This window comes from Populus alba, chromosome 1 (genome assembly GCF_005239225.2).
Source record: "Populus alba chromosome 1, ASM523922v2, whole genome shotgun sequence".
NCBI lineage: Eukaryota > Viridiplantae > Streptophyta > Magnoliopsida > Malpighiales > Salicaceae > Populus > Populus alba.
In genome coordinates, this window is record NC_133284.1 from 36,766,424 (window position 1) to 36,783,210 (window position 16,787).

Below are 16,787 nucleotides of genomic sequence, written 5' to 3' on the forward strand. Positions count from 1 at the left end.
CTCAATTGCCCACGACTCTTTTGGTACCTTCTTTACGTAGATTGCCTAGAAATAGAAAATGTCTTCTTTGGACTTGGAGCTAGGTGCTGAATTTAATTGATCAGCAATAAAATCTACATCCTCCCACAAAATGAGGTATTGGTATTGAAGTCCATTTTTAGATAAAAATCTTCACTACATAGGAAAACAAACAAAAAGAACAGACAAAGTTAATACTGTTACATCAGTAAAAAGCAATGACGGATATCTAGTAGCTTTTCTATGTAAATCACTACTGTCTGGTCTTAGAAGTGGAAGCTTGAGAACTATCCGGGGTTCCAGGAGAGAAGAATCGGTCCCTAAATGCGTAGCTTGTGCTTTCCTGACCTCTTGAATTCCCAGAGAAACTAGCCCTTGCCAACTGCCTTAGTTTATTTAGTTCACTCTTTTTCTCTAAATTTAGTCCCCGTGAACCTTTTCCTTCCCCAACGCTCTGAGCACTGTGAAGGGATGTCTCTGCAGTTGTATAACTTGTTTCTTGAATAACATCTGGACTTGGCGAACCAGGACTGAGCACAGGAACCACTGTTGCAGATAAAGCACTAAGTGGATCACCTTGGTGTGTTCTTCTATCTACTGATTCTGGACTTAGAGGAGGGACAGCAGATAGGCCTGTTTTTGGTTGGGAGAAATTTGGAATAACTTTTGACCAGTGCTTCCTTGGTAGGAAAGGCAACACAAGACCTTTAGCGGCAAGCTTCAATCCGAATTTGAAAGAATTCCTCCGAGGCTGAGAAAGTCTTAGAAGGCATTTTACCAATGCATACCATTCATTTACAATATGAACAATGAAGGTTAGGAAGAGGAGAGCCAGCATTGTGTATCCGAGTTTGCTTTCTTCCATATGATTTGATTTTTCTGTAGCAATAGAAAAACCGAAGATGCCTGCCTCGCATAAGAGAGAGATACTTTCCACCAAATGGACTCTCCTTCTGATGTATGGTTTGAGTGTAAGCAGATAAATGAACTGTATCAATGTGATTGCCAACGCTAAAAGGCTTTGACTTGATTCTGGCGATCTGTATGCTCCGGACAGTATTCCCAAACCGATTCTTCTCACAAGATCCAGAATAACATAGGAAGATCTAGCACACCCCACGAGTCGCCTGGACCAAGTCATTCTAGTTTCTTCATTGCTGTCATCTGAGCTCACAGCTCTCATTCTTCCAATTCCACTTTGACCACTTTCAATCCACGTAGGCAAGGTGTTAGGGACACAATGATCAACAAAGACAAATAATGGAGGACCCCTTAGATTTTCGAAGAGAATTCCAAAGCGTGGAAGGAGAGATGTGGGCAACCCCTCCTTATAAAACCATTTACCAATTACTTGCTTACCAACAAAGACAGACCACAACTTTTTATACCATGGATCCCCTACAGCAATATCCCTTATTTCCTTGTACTGAGCAAAACTCCCAGAGAAGATGGCAATTATGAGAAAAAGGATGGTGAATAAAATAAGTGCTCCTGGGACTACTAGCAACAAAGCCCCGATGATGATTCCTCTAGGCGAGCCCCCTGAAAATGAAGCAGTCTTCATTTCAAGAAAATCTTTGACAGGCCTTAAACTAAATCAGAAAGAATATCGGTAAGTGCTCACCTTTCATAACAAATGCTGAGGACTGAGAGATACAAGGTAACATGAGAATTAGAAGTAGCAGCTCAAACCTGGGAACTGAAAATATCCCATGAGCTGGTACTCCTGTCCTCCATCTTAGGAAAAGTAATGTTATCACATGGATTATAAGTAAACTGCCTCCTCCCACACCAAGCCAGAATAAGTTCTTCTCCAAGTCTTGCCACCTATTGAAGAAACAATGTAATCCATGTTTTAACCATTAATATGTGTTAAAAGCAGCTGCAGTTTTATAACTTGCAGGTATTAAGACTTAATCTTCTGTGTTAGTGGAAGTGATTTTGTTTGAATAAGCAGATCCTAATATAGAAGTTTAAGTGTTGGGCTACCCTTTGTAGTTCTCAGTTTCCTTGATGAGAATGGTAGCAGATGATGGTTCCCCTCTCTGCAAGACAGATGAATACAGCTGATGTAAAATTCTCATGAAATCACAATATACAACTGTGCATGATGGTAAATACCAACCAAGAAATAAGTGAAATATTCTCTGGAATTGAGGGGTGGACCATAAGGAGTACTTTTCATGCTTGTACTATATCCATGACGCCAACCAAAGTTGAGGTTGATTTCAGTCTGAAATGGAAGTTGATCTTCCATATTAGAAGAACTATTTAAATTTGTATTGAACCAATTGCGATACTCAAGTGATAAGATTCTGAGATTTTCTTTAGCCAAATAAACATGGTTGGGCCATATAGAAGGGCCACCATCTTTCCATGGAAGCTTTTGACGAGGTATGAGCCACCTCAGACCTTTTGTTGTCTCTGAGTACTCAATTGGATGACTGGCAGAGAGCCAATCAGAGAGAACAAATACTTGAAGGTGTCCAAAAAATCCCTACAATAGAGGAAGTTCATAATTATCAAATAAAATCACAAAACACAACGGTTCTTCAGTAATGACATGTGATGTCTAGTACAAAGTTATTGGAAGAACTTGTATGCAGCTTTGGCCCTGCCAGTGTTTGAACACTCACATGCAGATTCATAGATGGTTTAGAAGCAAAATTGTCAGTATCTCCGGCTGCAAGAGAGCGTATAGCTCCAAGATTTGCAGTGGACAGTGAAAGTGCAGCAGCTGTCAGCGATGTTGCTATTACTCCAGAAGTCACAAAAGAGTATAATGCCATTGAGATTGCCGGGGTTGAATCTATTGTAAGGTTTAGATTTTTAAATTCAGATGCAAAATCAGTAGTTGAGTTCTGGAATAGTGAAACAGTACATTGTTCTTACAGTGTTTCACTTCAAGTAGGTTAGAAGCTAAATTTTGATTTCCTGAAATATCATTTACTTTCCCGGCAGGAATAGTGATGGAGACCACATTCTGAGTAACAGCAAGGACAGTCAGCGAGTATAGAGCTCTTGAAAATTCCTTAAACCTAGATAAAGAAACAAAAGAGTCAGGTAGTATTTAAACTGCTATTTCAAACTGTTTGCAGTTTCTTGAAAGTTTGTGCTGTAAGAAATTCTAGAGCACTATGAACTATAACAGTAATAGCTTTCAGAGCAAACTATGCACCTGCCTTGTAACTTTTCCTCCTTCCACTTGTACCATGGAGGCCTCAAAGCCAAACACCGGTTTCGTAAACCCTACTATCACTTTCATGTCAGATGCCTTTGTAACATTTGGTGAGCTGGTGCTCAGTCTCACCTCAGGCTTTGTTGAATCTTAAAAGAAACGGCATGAATTAGTAAATCTATGAAACAGAAATGAAAGAAACAATGACAACTGCAGTACCAAAGAGAATTGTCAGTGAGGCCGCTTGTGAAACAGGAGTGCCTGTTCTGCCAACTAATCCAGAATCTAGTTCAACCGTAATGGTTTCAGCTTTCGATGCATTCCTGAGCTACAAATATGAAAATTAGAGTTTTGAAAATTCGAATTAGATTTTCGAGTATTATTGAAATTTTCACAGGAAGTGATTATGAACTTAAAATTATTATTTATAGTATTAATTTCTTTTGAAAAAAAGATGCTCGTGTCATTTGAAGTCTGCTTACTTCAAAAAAGAACTTGCGATTCCCATGATTTCCAATAAGAACAGGTAAAACATTATCTGAATTTACATGCAAGGACTTTAGGACTTCTTCTGTTGAATTTCCAATGGGAATGCTGAAGTCCAAACAAATTTTCAAGTCCCCAATTTTGTTAGTTGCCAGAACAGTTCTTGGGACCCCATTGATCTCCATTACATATGATGGAACTGGCATCCACAAATCTACCAGCACTGGTCTTCTATCTAAGACAGAAATTGAAGTATAAATTAACAGAAGGATCTATACGCAAATCTATTCATTTATCTCCGGCAAGTTACAAATGATGAACGATAACTCACCAAAGTGAATAATTAAAGAGGAACTGTTTGTCCTTGTAAAAGAGTTTCCAGCCTTATCTGTACAAAAATTATCTGCCATTCTGACTAAGATGCGGCCACGTAAACTTTTCAAGGAGAGAGTCAAGTCAAGTCTGTATTTTATATTAGGTTTGATGATGTGTAGGGAAGACGCATGAACATAGGCTGGACCATTCAAAATGACCTGCAGAAGTGAAATGTTACCTGAGTTCACATTATTAGACCCTTTGATAACAATCTAAGTTTCCTCTAACAATTAATATCACACACACAAATGCATGTTTTCTGCAGGGGAACTAAAGTGTAGTTTGGACCTGGAAATGCACTTACATCGCAATTTGATGAGTTCACACACTTGAATCCACCCAACCCGGTGCAAGCTTCACTGAATGTTACATCAATGGTTATATTTCCAGCATTTGTGTAATTCTGTTCACTAAATATTGTTGCAGATGGTGGAATTGTGTCTGGACGATGCAATCATGAAACAGACAAGTAAAGTCTCAGCAGATAAAAGTCTTGGAAGAAAAAACACTTCAGTGAGTATTCTTCCAAGACCAGACATTGTCTAAGCACTAGCCATCTGAAAGAATAGAAAAGGGACAGAGTTACATACCTATGAACCAAGAATAAGATGATGAGTTTCGCTCTCCATTACGAGTTGTGACATTGAGACGAAAACTGTGTTTGTGGTTTACAGTTAAGTTCTTGAATACTATTATATCAGCAGGACATGATCTCAAAGTTCGGCCATCGAGCTGTGTTCAAGTCAATTTTTTTAATGATTCAAACAAATTCAAGCTGCCTCGGAAAAAATAAGTGCTACTTATAATCATATTTTACAGGCAATATACTTTCCAAAGGGGAGATTTATTTACTTGGGGACCTTCTGCAGATCAATATATGAATTTATCAAGAAAGAAAAAAGTCCTGAAAACATTACATAATCTCAAGAAGAGCAAAAGCTAACTTGCAGCATTACTATTTACTGGAGTTTTACCGGTTCAAATTAAGGAGAAATAAAGAAAGATGTTTCAACAGGAATGTTACCTCACAGGAAATGTGGCAACTGTTATTCTTGCAAGCGTTGCTACCATCTGGAAACTCTGCTGAATACTGGAAAACAGCAGTAGAGATCCTTGATTGTTCAGGAGGAGCTTGATGAAAGTTAACGATAACTATTGACTTAGTTGAGTCTAATGCACACAAAATCATAACTGCAATACACATAACTAGTTTGAGTTGGAGTAAACCAATTGCAGAAGTTGCCATGTGCTTCACTTCACATTTAAGCATGAATCAAGAGAGGAATGAGGAGAAGGGAGATGAGCTTTGTTTGCTGCAAAAAGATAACAGCAGTTGAGAGTTTGGATAAAAAGACAGCTTGCATCCAACGTCCATTATAAATTCATGCCGAGAAGCTAGAAAGAATTGAGGACAACTACCACCAACGATTGTTGTCAGTTTCATTACTTCTTACTTAAAGATGCTCACCTTTCCTCATTAATTGCCATCACCCTTGACCAATCCTGATAATCTTTTTCTTCATTTCTTCTTGTACTATTTTCTGTTTTTTTATTGTCCTTCCTTTTTCCTATACGGGGAAAGCTTATGTCATGAGTTGTCAAAGCTGGTCAAAACTTTACAATGCATGGAAAAATATTGGCTAATTGATTGAGTGATTACAATTTCTACTTCCAAACGTATTTCAATTTCAACGTTCTCCATGGTACATATCTTTGACCTGCTTGATGCTTAAAATTTGCAATTTCTGCAAGACACAATGAAGAGAAAAATGGATTTACCCTTAATGCAATGGACGCAAAACCCTAGGTTGGTGCAATGATGCCGTGGAAGAAAAGCCGAGTGTACAGACACTGGCAGTCCCGCGTTATCAAAACAAAATTTATGACAGTTCCTCCACGTATCAATGCTCCGCTCCTCCTTTAATGTTGAGTGATAAATGTCCATTTAATACTGTCTTTCAGAGTGACAAAAATTTAAGCGTTCATCAAATGTGGCTATGTTTCTAACAAACATACAATTCAGAAGTTCAAAAACTTAATTGGTGACATGCACAAAAGCATGGCTATGATACAAGGTTCTCTCCTGTACATATCTTCTGTACATGTGCCGTATCGTTGCACTTGCTATAAATTTACATAGCACAGATGTTTCGTGCTAATTTGTCAGTGAAAGGTGCTAAATATCCAACAATAAACTGTAACTTCAGAGAAAGCAAAAGCAACAATCCAACTTTGAAGAGTTCTGGGATATGATTTTATACAGGGCTGCCTTAAGTAGCAGAAGGTATGAGATCGTCATCATGAAAAGCAGATTCATCATCATCTTCAGCTACCATCCAGTGTAATTTAGGCCCCTGAACATGATAACCCATGAAATCAAATATTGCGACAAAAGCAGCAAGTATAGCATTCCTTGTATATTTTGAGCATAATTACTTCAGAAAATGGAGCATCAAAAACTCTCCAGTGGCACGCATAAAAAAAAGTGGCAGAAAGTTTGAGAAAAGATTTTTTTTGGAACAAAAAAAGAAGAGAGGCAGTCCCAAAAAAGAATCCATGCTTTCTTTGATTAGGATCTGGAAGTTTTTCAGTTACCAGTCATAGAAAAGGAAATAATACTGAAAATGGCATTTTCCCACCACGTAGTGTATTTTTTTAATAGACAAAAGCTTTCAAATATCATAAGATATACCATGAAGACTGACTCGAAAATATGGAGAGAGAAAAAAAAACCACCATTTACATGTGTGATTACCTTTCCTTGCCGTATAATTTTTGGAGAACTTCCTGTCATGTCAACTACAGTAGATGGATCAGCCATTCTGATACCTCCATTAACAACAAAATCAAGACCCTACATAAATTGAATCACAGAGAGTTAGAACAGTTTGAAAATTTCCCTATACCATAAGGACCCCTGCCCTATTGTAAAAATGAGAATTCAAATGTAAACATTGCTCAATATTCTTGTGATACAGAATCAAAAGTACAAAATGTAAAAGAAACTTCGCATTTGCTCAAAGAAAAACAGCATGCACAAGTAAAATTCTGATGGACAAAACCTTGAACGATTTTTTGTTAAGAAAAAAAGGAAATTGGATTCTACTGTATGATGGTTAGGTGGACGTGTTCTTTGTTATTTACATCAACATGTTATTAAAGTAAAAACTGGGGCCATATGAAGAAAAGGGAATGCATTAGTTAAAACTAACCACCAATTTCAGTCATTTAATTAAATTTTTATCTCTGGTTCCAAAATTTACATCAAGCAAAATATGTTTTGATGGGTAAAATACTAAGCTGGTGCCACACCATCATTATTTGCATCATTGTTTACCCAATTCTTCAATTCCTATTAACAGCATCGCTCATTGGAATATTTAAGCAAAAGAAATTAACACTGTATCCAGCTTACACCAGACCTACATAGTTCTTTAGTCTTGGAGAATAAAATCGAGCAAGCCTTGTTGATGCAATAAAAAACATACCTCTGGTCCATATATATCAGCTATTACAACTGGATCAATCATCCACTCGTTTTCCTTTGGCGACCTGACACTGGCACAATGAACAGATATTCAGTCCAAAGTTACTGCAGTCAAACCCATTTCTTTACTGGCACCCACATGAAACAGAAAACGTCTACAAAAATGCACACAAAAACACACCCTAGTTTTTTACAGCTAGCACAAAACAAAACAAAAACAACCTTGTGGATATAAGCGGTGCATCCATCTTCTCCAGGATTGCTTGACAAATAGCATCATCAGGCATTCGGATACCCACATTTTTCCTTGAAGCATATTTGGCAGTTGTAGTCCCATACCGCACGCACTGTTTTGGCAGTTCTTTGCTTGCAGTTAGGATGAAAGTATACTGTCACATAGAAGCACCATCTTCAATGAAGTATCCACTTAAGAAGAGTGAGGAAACTATATTACCCAAAAACATCCAGTACATGAAAAGTTCACTAGCATTGCATACAATGCCAAGCCGAGACTCCAAGAAAGAATGCAAAGCCATAAAAAAAAATAGGCCGCACCCTGGAATGGAGATATCATTAAAGTTCGAGAACTAAAATCATGAGATTAGAATTAATTTCCTCTGAAAATATACTGTTGTGTCTCCATTCACCAGGGAAAGAAATACAAGATAGTCACATAGAAAGTTGTCCAATGATTCTAATATGTGAGAAAAGCAACTGAATAGCTGGTCATGATTCTGGTTATGCTTTCTGCATGTAATGATTCGAGGCTAATATATTAGCTCAAGGATGACTCTTACAAGTACCTAGGTTACTTCCTACTAGCAGTAAAATACATCACATAACATCCTTACTGGCCCTGGTAAGCAATGCTTAACGGCTCGAAATATATCTGCATGACCTTGACCATCACCACGTGGGAATCCAGTAGTATATGTATCTATGTCTCTCAGAGAGTGGCACAAGATACTAAGGGGCTGCATGAATGAAAAGACAAGTCAGAAAGCAAGAACAAAAGGATGCACTTTAAAACATAATACAGAAAATAAAATCAGTGAGGTTGAGTGATATGAATTTGATCAACACAGGAGAATACAGAAAGAAGAAAATAAACATGTATCAGTTCATGTCCAATCCAGTGTCATTCCAAATCCAGAGCCTCTATCAAAGCCGACTATAGTGGTGAGTGAAGAGAAGCCATGTTTCTTGCCTTGGAAGGTTCTATGTTTTTAATTCTGCAATGCAAAACATACAAAACCCATATCAACTTAAGAGTTCAGATTGAGAAACAAAAGATTCAAGCATAAAGCTTTGAAGTTAAGTACATTATAATCTACCTACGAAGACGTTCAATTGCTGAGTTGCTTTTCAAATCACAAACAATCGCATACCTAACAACAACAAAGAAAGTAAATTGAGAAGGATCCAAATTACGAAATGATCACATGCAATATGTTCATACAGACAAAAATCACAATCAGTGACAATAAATCACTCAAATTTAAATCTACAATTATTGTAATGAAAAATGCAGGGAACGCAAAGGAACCAATATTGTACATCTCCAACTTCCCAATTCAATGGAAATAACTTTTAAAATTCAAATTTATACCAATCAAAATATGTAATCATATCCAAATAAATTCTACTCCAGTTCAACAAGTCTGGGGAAAAAAAGCACACAAGTAACTCCATGCAGTTTACTACACCCACGTCGCCAAAAAAAAAAAACAGAGAGATTATTCAAGATAAAAAAACCCACCAAGAACCACAAAACTTCCATTGATGCTTATATATGTAACAGTCAAGCAAACAGCATACATACACAGTATCAGTGGGAATAACACCAACAGCTCCTTGTTTCAAAAGCTCAATCACAGGTTCCAACTTCCACGTGTCAGATCCTAACTCGTCAGCTTCCACACAAAGCAGTCCGTCCTCCTAACATCGCCATCCTCACAACATAACATTTTTGTAAAAACAGTTTAGCATTACCTCAAAAACCCACCATTTAAAATTAAAAAACAAGAAATCCCAGAAAGCATAAGGAAGGGATAAGTTGATATTGACCTTGGTAAAACGAGGAGCAGAGTACTTGAGTCGTTTTGGGCTTCTTTTAATAGCCATGGATAAGACACGGAGGCGAGGGGGTTTTGGGGTGTTAAAGGAAACAAGGCTCGGAAATGGAGCGACATGTCGTCGTAGAGTTGTTAAAGAGGGTAGAGATGAGAGTGATGGAGTCAGTTTGTAACCGTACAGTTTTGTTTCCGCCATTTTTTTGAGGTTAGTGAAGCGGTGGTCTCTGGAAGTTCGTTTCTGGGAAAGGAAAGAGACAAGCAAAGGGCATTTTATTTATTGAAAAAAAATATTGATTAAAAGACAGGTCGTTTAGTCATTGTGAATTAAGATATTTTTTTAGACTATTTATTAGATTCACTTGAATATTCGGGTGAACTTATATCTATCTTGATTAATTTTACAGGTTCTGAAATTAATGTAAATCTCTAATAGCCCTAAAATTTATAATACTCAAACTAGTAATTTATAAAAAACAAACTCAAAATTTAACAAATTAAGCTATATTTTTTAGGGCTAAACCATCTTGATTTTTTTCTAGATGGCACTAATAATAAATATCATGAATACAATGGTAGAAATCTTTTAATAAGTAAATTCGACAAGGATACAAACCTTTCAGCAAGATTATCTCATTATAATCATAAAATATAAAGTGAGATTTAAATTTATATCTCTCGTATTAAAACATAACAAATCATGTTCTCAATCTCAATTAATTTTGAATTTAATGAGGATTAGATAAGAAAAACAGAACATGAAGAGTTTAGTTATTGTTATTTTTATCATGCAGTAAATTATATTCATATTCTTTGATTTAAATTTTATAATTAGATTTAACGAACACAGCATAAAAAAAAAAAAACCTTCAAAAAAAAATCTATATATACAAATTTGAATTAATTGTTTGAATTTTTTTTTACAAGACATTGACTTATTTGGTTTTGGTAATGTGAAAACCTAACCAGGTTGAATAGATAAATTTAGCCATGTAAATATTTTTTCTAGTTCAACTTTCAAGTCAGGCTCTGAGTCACGAGTTCCCCTATCAATTCACCGGATCAAACCGGGTTTTACAACTATAGGTACTAGAGAATGAAATTGAAGTTTAGCGTGCATGTAGCAGGCAAATACATATCAATATCAAAGACAAGCTTCAGCACAAGGCAAATGAAAAAATCAATATTTTCTCGTTAAAGATGACAACTCTTGCTGCTTATTATCAGTTAACAATGGGAAAACCTCGCTAAGGCTAAAATTAACTAATGTGTGAAAGAAAGATGGCATGCTTCCTCAAGAGTCTGCATAGACCAACTCAGAGCTCCGATCGATGTTTCTGGGAAATGAAGTGCTTATTGTGTAGGAGGAGGAGGCGGCATCTGGGATTTTGCAAATCCAATCCAAGCAACAATGCCAACAGCAAGAATAACCCATCCACATATATCATACGTGAGATCGCTGCTTTTCTTCTTCTTAGAACTCTGAACAAAGGGAGAAGGGGCAATGCATCAGTATATATATATATATATATATATATATATATATATATATATTATATATAATTTTAACTTAAATAGATGCAATGGCAAACTAGAAAAAATAGAGTGACAGATCTCAAGGATCACGTACTGACTGTCAAACACAATAAATTCTTCCCGTGCATGTCTGTGTATATCGTAGATATGCCATATTTACATGCAAAAATCAACACACTAGATTCATGGTAATTTTGCAAACTTAAACTATATGAACAGGCTCAATGCAATGTGCAACACCGCATAATTTAAACAGTGTTTATTGCCAATAGAATCTAATCCAAAACTCATTAACACGTATATATCAACCCTTGTTAGGGTAGAAAAATCAATAAGGGTAACTTGTACCTCACCTTTACAAGGTCCTATTTGTTTTTGCGTTTCAAAAATACTTTTTTAAAAAAATTGAAAATTTTATTTTTTTATTTGTTTTAAATTAGTATTTTTTGGTGTTTTCAGATTATTTTGATATGCTTGTTGTCAAAAATAATTTTTAAAATATAAAAAAATCTATTATTTTGATGAAGCAACTGCTACCACACTCCCAAACACCTTCTTAATCTATAATGGTTATGATAAAAAATTCCATCAATTTTAACAAATTAGATGCTTGTAGCCATATCAACAAGACATTGCAACAGCATATATAGTTCATTATCCAACAAAAACTAGAAAGAGAGGGAAAGAGAGATAAAACAGGCATAGCACAGCAAAAAGGAACAAGAAAAAGGTCACCTTTGCACTTGATGAAGTAGAAGCTGCAGAAGCAGGGGCAGCTCCCATTTCCAGTTGATCTAAGCCACCATGCTTGTGAATCTGTGAGTGCAACTCTGGAGCCTATGAATGCAAAAGATTCAAATGTTAGACCAATCAAAGTATACAATTTATATTACAAAAAACAATAGAACCCAGTCAAAGAAAAACTACAGAAGATATCACTCCTCAATGGACCAATAACTCATTAGTCAAAATTCACATTTCTCATGAAATCAAGGCTCATCATTCACTGGCAATAGAAGACCTTAATAGAACTCAAGCAGATCAAGGTGCATACAGCCCACATCTCAGCATGGTTGAATGCTTGCTCAGCAATTGCTTAGGGGCTTCTAGTATTTTTTTCACAGCATAATAACGATGGGTCATAATGGTTTACAAGAACTTAAAAGAAAACAGAACTGTATGCTTTGTTCAAACTTCAAATGACAAAATGAAATTATCAAGTTTTAAAACAACCCAAAAACTCATCGCGAACTACTTACTCTTAACATTTTATACCATTTTAACAATGCGAGTAAAACGAGGTTTGGTATAAATATGCCTCAGCCTGGGAAAATGAACTCCACAACCCACTTTCAAAAGGCACAAGAAAGAACATTTAAAAGTTCAGTTCAAGTGCTATGCAGAAACCTATCCCTTTTATCAAGACACCACACTGCTAATCAGGTAGTGATGGTATCCAGCTCAAAGGTATTGTTTCCCAGCAAAAAACTTAGTAAATAGATCCCAGAATATATCTAATATGATATTATACAGAAATTACATCTAACATCAGTGTAAAATCCAATGACCAGATATTGATACTACCTAATTCTCTTTTCCCATTTTTCTATTATCACATTAGATTGAGTGATAAAGAAAGAGGTGTACCTTAGAAGACACTTCCAAAGACTTGCGATAAAGTTCATTATCTGGATCCTGCCAAAAACCAACATCACACATTTATAATCATTCAAATAACAAACATACAATAAAGCAATGCCCTTGCAGTATGATTTCACAGGAGAAAGAAATATACCTCATCAACAGCTTGTTGAAAGTAGACAGCCGCCTTTTCAAAACTCTCATTAGCCACATCTTGATCTGGTGTCAAAAATGCATATGAAGTATGTGCATTTCCCAGGTACCAGATAGCCTCGTGTTTCTTGGGATTAATCAGCAACGACTCCTCCAGCTTCGTGATTCCATCTGCATATTCAACTCTATCACCCCATCCATATTGACACATTTAACTATAACATTCAAAAAAAAAAAAAAAAATCGAATAATCAACTCATTCCATAACCAATTCTTTGTCATGAATGGGATTTAGATTCCATCATTTCTTAGCAGAGATTATAAGCACAGTCTCTTTTAAGGGTAATTCATGCTAGAAAAGATAAATTAGAACCTAACCTAGCATCATCTTCTTTGAATCTGGAACACTCTGAAACTGAGCCAACTCCAACAAAGCTCCTCCCCACTTCAACAAATTCTGTCCAGAAAAACATAAAACCCATAAATTTACAAAAATCCCAAGACCCCAACAATTCTACAAAATCAAAACCACTTGGGTCCTTCCAAAGTTCCAAACTTTATCACTTATCAATCAATAATAGAAAACTAAGAACAAAAGAAAAGAAAAAAATAGATAGATCCAATAAATGAAGCAAGAGATTAAAAAAAAATACATCGGCATCAAGAGGGTCTTGAGCATAAGCATCTTCAGCTGTTTTACGTGCGTGCTCGAAGAACAGTAACCTATCAAAGTCGTTTTGCATTTCCATGTCTCCTTCTATCTATCAATCTCCGCAGACAGAAAAATAAAAATAAAAAGCAGAGAAAAGATGAACTTTTGAGATTTTGCTGAGTCTGACGGCCCTTGCTCCGTTTTTCTTCAGGCTTGCATTTGGAGATTAGCTAACCACAAAGTAGAATGGTCCGACTCTCACGCGCGCTTGATTGGCGTGGATTATAAAATAACATGTCGATTTTGAATTTTGTAATCAGACGATTTGCCGTTAAGGGCTACGGATGTGGTCTAATCTATCAATGATATTTGGAGTCTATTTGGCTGGTATTTATTTATTTATATTTGTTTTTGAAGAATATTTTTTAAAAAATATATTAAAATAATATTTTTATTTTTTTTAATTTTTTTTTTGCAAAACAATATAAAAAAATTAAAAGCAAATAATAAATTCATTTTTTTAATATAAAAATGTTTTTAGTTGCAAGAAGAAACAAGATCTTAGTATTTACTATCTATTTGGCAGACATTTTATCGTGAGTTAGATATTTTTTTTTCAAAAAAAAAAAATTAAACATGTTATTTTTTATGATATATTTTTATATAAAAAAATCAAATGTAAATTAAAAATTTTATACACGAATCTAATTAAATAAACTGAGAACCATCTATATCAACAAATAAATAAAAAGTCATTAACAATAACTAGATATGTATTAAGAAAAGTTGAGAGGCTGATATAAATTAAGATATTTGATCTCGTAACACGATTCATTTACCTAATTGTATTAATTGTCTCTGTTTATTAAATTTTTAAAATATTTTTTTTTAAAAGTGTATTTTATTTAAAAATATATTGAAATAATATTTTTTTATTATTTTTAAAAAAAAAATTATTCGTAATATTAACACATCAAAACAATCTAAAAACATAAAAAAAAAAATATTTTGAAGCAAAAAATAAATTCAATTTTTTTCAAAAGCACTTTCCAGCTACAAAAACAAACAGGGCCTTAGTATTTACTAGATATTTTTTTCCAACAAAAAAAGTTAAACGTTTATCTTTTATGAGATTTTTTTTATATATAAAAAATAAAGAGTAAATTCAAAAGCTTATACATGAATCTAATTAAATAAATTGATAATCATTTGTGTGAACAAATAAAAAAAATCATTAACGATAACTAAATATGTATCAGGAAAAGTTGAGAAATGACTGTAAATTAAGATATTTGATCTCGCAACATGATTCATTTACCCAATTATATTCATTGTCTCTGTTTATTAAAATTAATTTTTTTATTTAATCAATAATAGTAGAAATAGACACGCATAAAATTGATTGAATAAAATCAAAAGGGAAAAATATCTCACAAGGTTGCACTTATTAGAAATACTATCCAAAAATAAACATTTATTTTATTTATAAAAATAAATTTCAATTATATATATATAGATGATTTAGAAAAATCTCTTTCAAAGTCAAATGCATGCAAAATACTTAAAAAAAAACAACCACTACTTAAAAAAAAGCTAAATAAAAAAGTCAAAGAGAATGGATATTAATTTAAACACAAAGTGAAAAAAAATATTCAAAAAAATACATATAAAAAAAATATGAATTTTTTTTTATATATATAAAAAGCCAAATTCACCAACAAAAAAAAAAAAAAGCTAGTGCCCGACCCATTTAGGAGGGCCTGTGTGCATGCCAATTTTTCTAAATGTATTTAGGGTAGATAACATGCATTCACCCCAATGTTTTTTGAAAAAAGAAGTCAGGCAAAGTGTCATTTGACTTTGCCCAGATTCCAGACAATGACATCTATCTGAGTCAGATTAAAAATGCGTGATGATTGGAAAATCAAAACTAAATTATTATTTTTTACCAAAAAACTAATTTTCAACCTATTTTTGACCCACAACGCTTAGAAAACATCCTAGACACCTTAATAAATCCATCTATAACCTCAAAACAAAATATCACAAAATCTGAAATCCACCTAAATCCAAAAATCTTCCTAAGCTCAAATTTGTTGTTTTAGGCATTTTCAAGGTAAAAACAAATACTTAATTTCAACTCTTCTCATCAAATGGAATCATTTAACACAAATATTTATTATTTTGGTGGTTAGAATTGATACCAGTGACATTTTTCTCTCTATACCTCCAGAATCTGACAATATCTCTCTCTCTCTCTCTCTCCCGTTTTCTCAAACTATAGACTAAAAAGTACGAAAATAAACTTATATACCAAAATTGAATTGAAAGAATATTGAGATACAAAATAGGTATAATATGTGAAGTTTGAAGACTAAAGTGAACTTTTTTGTGAGAACTTTGAAACCATCACTCATCTATAGTGTCTTTTCTTTTATTTTTAGGTTTTCTAGTTTGTTTAGGTTGATTTTTTTAGTTTATTTAAGGAGTTGTAAATATATTAGAGAAGCAGACTATTTGAAGATAAATATTCAATGGTAAAATTATGAATTAGATTTTTATGTAACGACCTTATTTGGTTTCAATTCTTTATTTTTGGCTTGTTATATTCTTGTTTGTATTGTCGTATGTATTAAGTGTTATTGATTCAGCTTGACCCAAAGGATTAACATTGTGACCCACCAACCTAGAACTTGATCCAAACCAAATTTCATTTCAAAATTGATGGGTGTTGACAAACTAGAGTGAGATTCGATTTTAATTTTTTTTATTTTAAAAAAAAAACCATTTTAACTTCTTTTTTTTTTAACTTAGATCAACCATTCTTGACTCACCTAATTAATGATTTGAGATTTGAATTAAGTCATGAACTTAATAACTATGTTAATGACACCATTGAAGTAATTTTACTTGTTAAATCCGCTATTAAAATCAACCAATGTCTAGTTTCATTGCTTATTTTCTCAAGATTATGGTTATGAACTAGATAGGTTTTCCGTGTATTGCCACAGGCTATTTCTAAAAATATGCACTGCTTTTAATTGTAAGACAATTGAAAGGAAAAAAAAAAGTGATTTCTAAATATGCAATAAAGAGCTTGTAGCATTAAAAGGTAAATGATGTGGCTTTCAAGCAACAAATAAGTAACATGCAAAAAACTTGCTTAAACTGTCTTGAATTTTATATAAG

General features: G+C 34.1%; 4 protein-coding genes across 5 annotated transcripts; all 4 read right to left on the reverse strand.

The window, feature by feature from the left end:
* Positions 1-99: 99 nt before the first annotated feature.
* LOC118063192 (uncharacterized) lies at positions 100-3,052 on the reverse strand. Its single transcript, XM_035077157.1, has 6 exons — positions 2,911-3,052; positions 2,655-2,827; positions 2,144-2,515; positions 2,008-2,063; positions 1,643-1,845; positions 100-1,560 (listed from the first exon to the last, which is right to left on the reverse strand). Exons 2-6 carry the CDS (start codon positions 2,805-2,807, stop codon positions 272-274), a joined length of 2,073 nt encoding a protein of 690 aa, XP_034933048.1. The 5' UTR covers positions 2,808-2,827; positions 2,911-3,052; the 3' UTR covers positions 100-271.
* LOC118063203 (uncharacterized) lies at positions 2,921-5,975 on the reverse strand. Its single transcript, XM_035077202.2, has 10 exons — positions 5,837-5,975; positions 5,526-5,625; positions 5,082-5,370; positions 4,648-4,789; positions 4,362-4,498; positions 4,014-4,215; positions 3,679-3,917; positions 3,416-3,524; positions 3,197-3,345; positions 2,921-3,056 (listed from the first exon to the last, which is right to left on the reverse strand). Exons 3-10 carry the CDS (start codon positions 5,325-5,327, stop codon positions 3,051-3,053), a joined length of 1,230 nt encoding a protein of 409 aa, XP_034933093.1. The 5' UTR covers positions 5,328-5,370; positions 5,526-5,625; positions 5,837-5,975; the 3' UTR covers positions 2,921-3,050.
* A 100-nt stretch (positions 5,976-6,075) lies between these two features.
* Positions 6,076-9,885, reverse strand: LOC140954165 (uncharacterized). 2 transcript variants are annotated; one of them, XM_035077234.2, is made up of 9 exons: positions 9,612-9,885; positions 9,304-9,482; positions 8,879-8,932; positions 8,752-8,776; positions 8,396-8,518; positions 7,767-7,933; positions 7,546-7,615; positions 6,813-6,911; positions 6,076-6,411 (listed from the first exon to the last, which is right to left on the reverse strand). In XM_035077234.2, exons 1-9 carry the CDS (start codon positions 9,813-9,815, stop codon positions 6,328-6,330), a joined length of 1,005 nt encoding a protein of 334 aa, XP_034933125.1. In that variant the 5' UTR covers positions 9,816-9,885; the 3' UTR covers positions 6,076-6,327. The 2 variants fall into 2 exon arrangements, with proteins under 2 accessions (XP_034933125.1, XP_034933137.1); XM_035077246.2 differs by having other exon boundaries at positions 9,367-9,482; positions 9,612-9,881.
* An 833-nt stretch (positions 9,886-10,718) lies between these two features.
* LOC118063268 (mitochondrial import receptor subunit TOM20) lies at positions 10,719-13,906 on the reverse strand. Its single transcript, XM_035077268.2, has 6 exons — positions 13,600-13,906; positions 13,325-13,403; positions 12,948-13,117; positions 12,800-12,847; positions 11,888-11,989; positions 10,719-11,098 (listed from the first exon to the last, which is right to left on the reverse strand). The coding sequence occupies exons 1-6, from the start codon at positions 13,693-13,695 to the stop codon at positions 10,970-10,972; spliced, it is 624 nt and encodes a 207-aa protein (XP_034933159.1). The 5' UTR covers positions 13,696-13,906; the 3' UTR covers positions 10,719-10,969.
* Between the last annotated feature and the right edge of the window lie 2,881 nt (positions 13,907-16,787).

Coding starts and splice junctions, on each gene's coding strand:
- LOC118063203 (XM_035077202.2), bottom strand. CDS start 5,327: ATGCTTAAATGTGAAGTGAAGCACATGGCAACTTCTGCAATTGGTTTA. Junction 4,216..4,361: donor TGAACTCATCAAATTGCGAT/GTAAGTGCATTT, acceptor TCACTTCTGCAG/GTCATTTTGAATGGTCCAGC. Junction 3,918..4,013: donor CTCTTTAATTATTCACTTTG/GTGAGTTATCGT, acceptor TTTCTGTCTTAG/ATAGAAGACCAGTGCTGGTA.
- LOC118063268 (XM_035077268.2), bottom strand. CDS start 13,695: ATGGAAATGCAAAACGACTTTGATAGGTTACTGTTCTTCGAGCACGCA. Junction 13,404..13,599: donor AAGACCCTCTTGATGCCGAT/GTATTTTTTTTT, acceptor TTTTCTGGACAG/AATTTGTTGAAGTGGGGAGG. Junction 12,848..12,947: donor TTCAACAAGCTGTTGATGAG/GTATATTTCTTT, acceptor GGTTTTTGGCAG/GATCCAGATAATGAACTTTA.
- LOC118063192 (XM_035077157.1), bottom strand. CDS start 2,807: ATGGCATTATACTCTTTTGTGACTTCTGGAGTAATAGCAACATCGCTG. Junction 2,516..2,654: donor AACCATCTATGAATCTGCAT/GTGAGTGTTCAA, acceptor CCTCTATTGTAG/GGATTTTTTGGACACCTTCA. Junction 2,064..2,143: donor AATATTTCACTTATTTCTTG/GTTGGTATTTAC, acceptor TCTGTCTTGCAG/AGAGGGGAACCATCATCTGC.
- LOC140954165 (XM_035077234.2), bottom strand. CDS start 9,815: ATGGCGGAAACAAAACTGTACGGTTACAAACTGACTCCATCACTCTCA. Junction 8,777..8,878: donor GCAATTGAACGTCTTCGTAG/GTAGATTATAAT, acceptor TTTGCATTGCAG/AATTAAAAACATAGAACCTT. Junction 7,616..7,766: donor GCACCGCTTATATCCACAAG/GTTGTTTTTGTT, acceptor TCATTGTGCCAG/TGTCAGGTCGCCAAAGGAAA.